The 8213-nt window shown below is 30.4% G+C and overlaps 1 protein-coding gene across 1 annotated transcript in view; it reads left to right on the forward strand.

Moving 5' to 3' along the window:
- The window catches only part of LOC106689455 (protein FAM107B), a 201313-nt gene that overhangs the window by 9263 nt on the left and 183837 nt on the right, over positions 1 to 8213 (forward strand). The window contains exon 2 of the mRNA XM_067047640.1: positions 4104 to 4303. Coding sequence (XP_066903741.1) covers positions 4127 to 4303 — 177 coding nt within the window. The 5' untranslated portion in view covers positions 4104 to 4126. The remainder of the gene's footprint in view (positions 1 to 4103; positions 4304 to 8213) is intronic.

Raw genomic sequence — 8213 nt, forward strand, 5'->3', positions numbered from 1 at the left:
TTATTAAGGGAATTATAAAAAAAATAATAGGAAGCTAAATAGTTGCCACTCCTAGATTATGAAGGTGAATTTTTTAAGTCAGTGTAGTAATTTGTATATATACGAATATAAGTTTATAAGATATAACTATATTATGACCACATCTAAATAAATTTTTCTTTATTTTGTTAATATGTGTAATTATTACTGCTGATAATAATATTCACCTATGTCTAGTTTAATAAGGAATTTCGATCTTAAAAACATTCTTTGTATCAAGCTTGTGAGCTGAAATAGGCTGTGATTAGTAGTTATTTTTTATTAATGTTATAATATTTACAATGATTCAGTGATGAAGTTGTTTAAGCTTGCAAATTATATATTAAGAGTATAAACATACATACATCTAAAGATTATTTAAATGTAAACATAAAAAAAATTCAATGCTATATTTTTAATGTAAAACATTTGATTAACTAAATGCCAATATCATTTGAACTTACAATGGAAGTGAATAACATACAAAATAATGGAATCAAATGTAAATGATAATGAAGATTTTTTTTTTTGCCCTATGCAAGAGGAGTTTATTTAGAAATTGTACATTGCTGATCCTCTGTATACTGATACTGTATGTAAGTAAAGTGAAGATGATAGTGAATTTAACTTCAAATAAAATATACTTTTATTTTAATTTTTCATCAGTTATTGCATATTTATTTTTAAGATATGAGTTCAATCTAGCTTTAAATGCAAAGCATTTTTGTCTGGGATAGATACCTTCAAGATAAAATTCATCAAATGAATAAATAATCAGATTCTAACAAAAAAAAACTATGAAACAGCAGAACGAAGTAATTTTATTTTATTTCGTCTTAGACTAACTTTGTGAATGAGTTGAAAGATACATAAGTCTACTTTATAATGATTAGTTTAAAATATTAAACACTTCAGTTTAGTCTATTAAGAAGGTCCCATAAAACCAAAAAATCTAGAACAGACCTTTTTTTTCCTTGGAACTCAAACTCTTTGAGTGAAGGTTTTCTGTAATTTTGAAGCTGAGCGCTAAATATTTTAAAATTCCCTTACTGTAAAATTGTGACTGAAAAGCCTTAATATATTGAACATATGTTCTTCTGAATACAACAAAAATTACTTCGAATGATTTAGAAGAATTGTTAAGAAAACTATGTCTCATTATTTTTAGAAGATTGCATTGTTGCTTTAAATAGTGGCCTGTTTATCCTATTCAAAATTATTCTTCAAAATAAGGTCTTGTCAGATAAATGCAGATATGCTTGCATAGAACAATATCAAATGTTTTAATACTAATGATAATAAGTGATTTCATATATGATATTTCCTAAATGAAATGGAGAAATTGTCCAATTGACCCAAATTGTCTTTTCCAGAAGTTTTTGGTTGTTGGACTTCTGTCAAATTACATCAAACTGGTGGAAAGCAGGACTGTTGCTCTTTCTGGTCACTGTTAATGTATTATGTAGTAAGTAATTGTATCATGGACTGGAGATAAATGACTCCTAGACTGGAGTAGCACCAGAACTTATTTCATATGAGCGAGCTATTATGATTGAAATTTTATAGAAATTTATAATTACAGTTAACCTACATGTAAATTTGCACAGAATCATGGCTTATGAAGAAATTATACATATATGGTACTTTAAAGACTATTTTATAACAGGTTCCCTGGCCATCTCTTTTCTGATGCCTCAGGATATTATCAGGGAATTGCAATGTAAGAATGCAACTGGTGGCTTTGAAATTTGCTATTAGAAAAGTTATAAATGATCAACATTACAGATGTAAGTGCCGATTTCTAATCTATAAAATAATAAGAAAAAGGCCTAATTTAGGTCTACACAAATGAGCTCAAAAAATGATTTACAAAATAAGAAGAACCTTAGATAATTAATGAATAACGAATTATGGGTCAAATCTTAGGTGATTTTTGATAGAAAATACAAATTATGTAATAACATCTTTGAATATGACCATCAGTATATACATTTTGAGCTTAATATTGAGATTTTTATAGATAATTTTATTTGTGATATAATCGGGACAATCAATAATTCTTTAAAGGAATTTGGTTTGTAAGAATTCGATTCAGTAGTAATTTGGTGGTAAATTAAGAAGCTAATTTTTAAGTGCAGGTAGGCCTCATAATGATGATATGTCATAAGGTTTATGTAATATATATTTGAAATTTGGAATTCCTAAAAAAAAAAAAAAAATTGGAATTTATGATTCCAATTTCTTGTCATTCCAATTAATTATCAAACATCCAATTTATTGACAAAAGTTCGTATACTCAGTGGCAGGTATTCTGTTTGTGTATAGGTGCATGTGATACTCTTAGTTTCATAAAAGAAAATTACTAAAATTATATTATACTATTACTTTATAAGAGAAAAAGGAAATAGCAAATATTTATCAGAGCTAGAATATCAACAGAAACAGAAAGCCTTCATTAAAGATGTTACACATGCTGCTTGAGCTGTACCACAAATTAGCAGAGTTTGAGGGATGTTATTTCATATTGTATGTAGATAATTAATCATGTAAAAATTAATTTAATTTTCATTTCATTTATAAATTATTTATTTTCACTGTGTCAATAAAAAGTAATGCCTTTGGCTCTAGACTGATTTTTTATTTTATATTTATAAGATTTCCCTTGTTGAGAATCTTAGTGGCATAACTAAATCCATCATAAGGATAAAAGAGTGTTTCAGACTTTTTCAGAACTATAAAATAAACAGAATTACAGCAATTCTTCATCTATTTAATCCTTAATCTGTTTACTAAATATTACACGATGGTGGACCAAAGCTGATCAGGGCTCCAACCCTTAAACCAATGATAACAAACTAGCTTTTTTAGCGCCTTCTAGTTGTTTATAAACTGCCTGCTATGCACCGAATTAACCGGAGTAGTATAACCTCTAAAACTGAAGGCGTAAATCTCGTGTGGCTGATAATTCAACTCGTATTTTTGAGGTGGTTACTTTGAAGATTCAGAGAAATAAATGCTCGTAAAATCTTACCTTACACCAACATAATTTTATTTGTGTGGACCATCATTATCAATATCTAGGAACCGCTAAAATCAACCATAAATATCTCAATATTTATTCCATCATCTGCAGATTTGACCCACAATGTAAACATCTTTAATTACCAACTGTGGTGTGCGAGGACTTCTTATTAGACAATTTTTAAAATGAAGTTCTTGGTAGCGGGTCTGTTATAGTTACTATAGGGGAAGTGGTACACCCTACTCACTTTCAAAGCAAATGTGAAGCAAAAAAAAGAGGTAGGGGTTGGCCACACCTCCGGACCTCAAGTTTAAGATGAATTTAATCGGAATATCCGCCATTGTAATCTAAACTGAAACCGAAGGCAGCCGTTCGTTGGTTCTTAATGCACTGCCACATTCCAGGAATTCATCACAAAGAGCCCACCTTTTTGGCTTCACTTTTTTAGAAATCATACCCCTTCCATTACGCATTTCTCCAAGTTTACTGTTGGGGAGGTTATCTTGGGTTGTATTGAAAGGTAAAAGCGATTTGATGCGATTTATTTTGTTTTGACTCTAATCCTCAGTGTGATTTTTGTTCATCTTTATAAGTTATTTAGTTATGTAAATGTATCTCGTATGTTTTCCTTTGTTGTTAGTCACGTAGATTCGTATCAGTAATGATCATGTTTGATTGAAGTTGTGATGAACGATCAAACAGACTATTAGATATGTTTTCGTTTTGTGTCCTGCACTGATTCAAGCCTAGAAAAGACAATATGATTAGAACTGCTTTAGTGCTTGCTTTACCTTTTTATTTGTTTTGAACATTAAGCATTTCCTCACGACTTTTAGCTTGTTCTCCTATCGTAATTTATCATCGATTTAGTGCAATATTATTCAAACTATCGAAAATGGATAGTTCACGAGTGTAAAATAGCCGAGATATCGTAGTTTTTAGTGCATTTACAAAGGAAAGCTTTGTAGTTTTGAGATCCCTCGATAAAACTTAGCATTTAATTCTGTTTTTGATAGTTTTGTAGCTTATTTTTATGAACTATAAAATTGATAACAAATTGCAGGGGCCGTCGCCATCCGAGGCAGGATGGACCTGCTGGAGGTGTGCCCGACGGCACCGCCGCCCCGCTCCGTCCCAACATCCCCTCACCTCAGGCCGAGGGAGGACAGGCTCGAAATAATATCAAGGCTTGAGAAGTGCTTGTCGGAGAATTCACTTGTCGCTATTGGAGGAGGTTTTCATATGGACGAATATCAGAGGAAGGTAAGCACGTTTTATGAAAAGAACAAGTTTATCCATAACTATGCTTATATTGCCCAATTACGTATATTATATCTAACCGGTCAAACAAATTTTGCGTCTGGGCTCTTGAAGTATAATGTGGATTTTTTCCTCTTAACTTTATAAAGTTTTATTGTGTTAAAACTAGCCGACGTTTCGTAATGAGCAAACTCTGCGCATTTTCGCAACTATTACTAGGTATCTTGTTGATTGAATGTCGTTTTGTAAGTGGATAAAATTGACTCATTTTTGAGATTAAAAGAGCTCTGAACGACCATTATATTGTCTTATACAGTTCTTTAAACATTGACCGTAGTCGCTAGAATGTAAGATTATCATCATTGTCTTTTATTTTAATGAGATTGTAAAAGAGTAGTTGGAAGTTCCTAAACTCAAAACGACTTAGGAAGCCGACAGATCTATTCCGAGCAAAGTTGGCTCTATTCCGGTATCCGAAGACTACACCTTCTTGATACATTTATATTTCAACTCTTAATAATCAAAAACTTCGCTTTATCATTGAACTCCTCATCCTACGTTTATCCATTCACCTGTTAAACTCAAGATCACAACCTACCCATTTGTACATCCCTTCTCATAGAAGATGTTTCCCTTTGAAAAATCCTTTGCTATTCGAGCTTCCTTCTTAACATCATTCCAACACTAATTATATATCCATATCCTTGATTTTCAATTTTCCGTGAACTTTTAAGTAACAAACCTCCATATAAGCTTAATTTTAATTTTCCAGATTTAACACCGATCTTCAAGGGTGGTGACGTGAGATGGAGGGTTTGGGATATAATAGAAGGATCATTATTCACTGTTAACAGACATGTGTCATCGGCATAAACTAAACGCATTAATATAATTTCCTTTTTAAACGTTAATATGTATTTTTTTTAATGTTATGATTTTTTGTAGTACAATAATAGGATTAAATTCAAAACTTAATAATTTTATGATTAATTTTTTCCAAGTAAATTACCTACCCGGACTGTTAATGTTTCTGAAGCCGTAACCATTCTTTAGCGCGAACTAACATCACTGTGGAGACTGCTTATGGGGTAGTTAGAACGTGAAATAATAATTAATTACTAATTATTCTAGGCAGAATACGCCTACCAAAGTTTGAAAGTAAGTAGACGTAAATTTTCGGTTTAAGTCTAACTTAGTGCCTATATTTAAGCTCGTGAATGCGTTCGGCTCAGGCCTATAGCGAAATAAATGGCTTCCTCGCACAAAACGATAGATTCATACAATTTCATGGAAAATGTTTGTTCCCCAAAGTGATCCCCAAATTTATACTGATTCTTGAGTCATATTTTTGTATTAATCAGTTTTCCCGAAGGAATTAATGATTAAGGTTTTTTTTATATTCACTATTTTGTATGCTATAAACAGGCTAAGTTATGGTATACACTACATTAATATAGTAAAATTACGCATTAATTCCTTTTTAGGTCTTCTAGGTCAAAAGAGTCATTTTAGTAAAAAAAAAAATTCTATTGTTTTCCTCGTCACCTATTCTCGTTTTTAGTTTGCTAAAACTAATAAACCGTTAAAAATGAGACATTATATTTTGGATTTGCTAAAACTTTGTAATAATAATAATTAAAGAAATTTTATCAATTTTTGAAAATTTTAAATGCAATTTATAATGGAAAATAGACTTTTATTGAATTTAATTTAAATAACCGCCACATGAACTACCAAGTTGTTGGTTGAAACATGTACTTTCATTATTAACGTATTTAGATATTTATTAATATTTAAATAATTTATTGTTTATTAAATATGAATCCTAAGTTGTTTCAAAACCTCGAAACGGTGATAGTGGAATGATATATATATGTTATATAAAATTATAAAACAGAGTGTAGATTAATGTATTATTAATGTAACTTGTACCTTGTGTATATATGTAACTAAGTTTATCCCGTATAAATAAATTAAATAAAAAATTCTTCCAAAAATTTAAATTATAAAATAAGTGTATTTTGTTAATCTATTAACTCTCCTGGAATAGGAAATAAATTTTAACGGCAACTGTGATAATAAATAAATTTTAATTGGTGGTCCTTTAAAATACATACCTTATATTAGTTTATAGGTAATCACTTGGCTTGAATAGTGCTGTTTATAATGTCCCCAATAATTCTGTTAGATTGAAATCCTGACATTTATCCATGAAATTCCACAATTTGAAAATCCCCCTATTTATACCATTGTAATAACACACGTTCACAGCAGCTGGAGTTTTGTATTTAATATGTAAACGTTAGAATGAGGGAGAGTACTTTTGTAAAGACATTTAGTACTTTCGAATAAGTGAAACTGGAGTTGTTTATGTACGAAAAAAAAACCAAAAGAAAGTCTGTGCAAGGGAATTTAACTACTTAATTACTAAAGATTTCATAAATAATGAATTCAATGACCTGGATTTATTTGTGGTAAATGTTTTATGAAAAAAATTGCTTTCTTTAATATTTATTAATCATGAATGAAGTTCATTGATTGTTGTTTATTCCTGAAATTGTAAATCAAGTTGTTGAATATTGAGAATTTAATTACTCCCTGATTATAAACACGGTTGGTTAGAGCTTATCGGGGTGAATATTGATCAGGATGCTCGGTACAGATGCCACACTCCCTAGGTCACGCTGGACATCCTCTAGTATAGTGCGGGGGCTGAGGGGAGGATTCTAATCGATTTCACCACTCTGTTTTGTTTTATTATGCAAGATGGGGCAGATGTGCCATTTTCATTAAAAGAATTCTTGGTAAGTTATAAAATAAAAAATGTAATGCAAGAAGTTGAGGCCAATAATAATTGAATTTCAGTAATAACTGAATTATCGGACCTCAGCTGTGACGGAGATTGAAATGTGTGATTAATTACAAACGAATGGAGAGAGAACAAATAGCTGTTATGAATTGTCGAGTACAAATGAAAAGATCAAACTAGATAATAACATCCGTCATATATGATATGGAAATATGACTACAACATTGGCTGTAGTTTGTTTATTTGTCTTATTCCTTATTCAAATTATTATTTTTCTTTTTTTAAAGATTTCTTTATTACCAGATAGGCCTCGTGCGTTGGCCTTACATGGTTATTGTAACAATTAGATTTGCTTTTAGCAATTGGTAATGTAAGGGGGAGGGGGTTTGTCTCGTGTAAAAAAGACACCCCTATTTATAATGTGATAAGTGTTGACTAATTTTAATTTAAAAATAAATAAGTAAAAAAAATAATATAAGTATTATATCTAAAAAATAATAATTTTATTACTTATTTATATATTTTATTTTATACCAGATCGGCATGGTATGGACCTTACATGGTTGATATAACCGTTATATTATATGTATATATTTTTTTTAACAGTTGATTATGGGGGGGGTATAGTCTCGTACGACACCCCTAACTATATACAATGTTGTTGTTAAAAGAAGAAAAAAAATAGATAAGAGTAATGCTTCTTAATAAAAGAGTAGTGTAAAATTAATAACAAAAAATAATGATATTGGTACACTTAAATAAAACAAACAATTGTCCTCTAATAGTGAAAAGAAAAAGTTAATTTGAAAAAGGGGACTAGAGAAGAAAATAGAAAAAAAAATAATAATGAATAAATAAAATGAGTAATAATAAAAAGTAAAATTGAGGTAGTGTGACTATGAATTAATTTTATATTTATTATAGTTTATAACAGAATGTCCTGCAGCAGTCTGGGCTTCAGTCTTCGGCTTGAGGTTGGGTTTCCCAGGTTGTAGGTCACTGCTCCTTTAACTGTCGGTAACTGGGAGTGGAACTTCATGAACCGTTTTTTTAATGTGATCCTCTATTGACTCCATATGTAATTCGCGATGCAATTGGCTATTT

The sequence above is a fragment of the Halyomorpha halys genome, unplaced genomic scaffold (assembly GCF_000696795.3).
Source record: "Halyomorpha halys isolate HHAL.00 unplaced genomic scaffold, Hhal_1.1 Scaffold46.1, whole genome shotgun sequence".
Classification (NCBI taxonomy): Eukaryota; Metazoa; Arthropoda; class Insecta; order Hemiptera; family Pentatomidae; genus Halyomorpha; species Halyomorpha halys.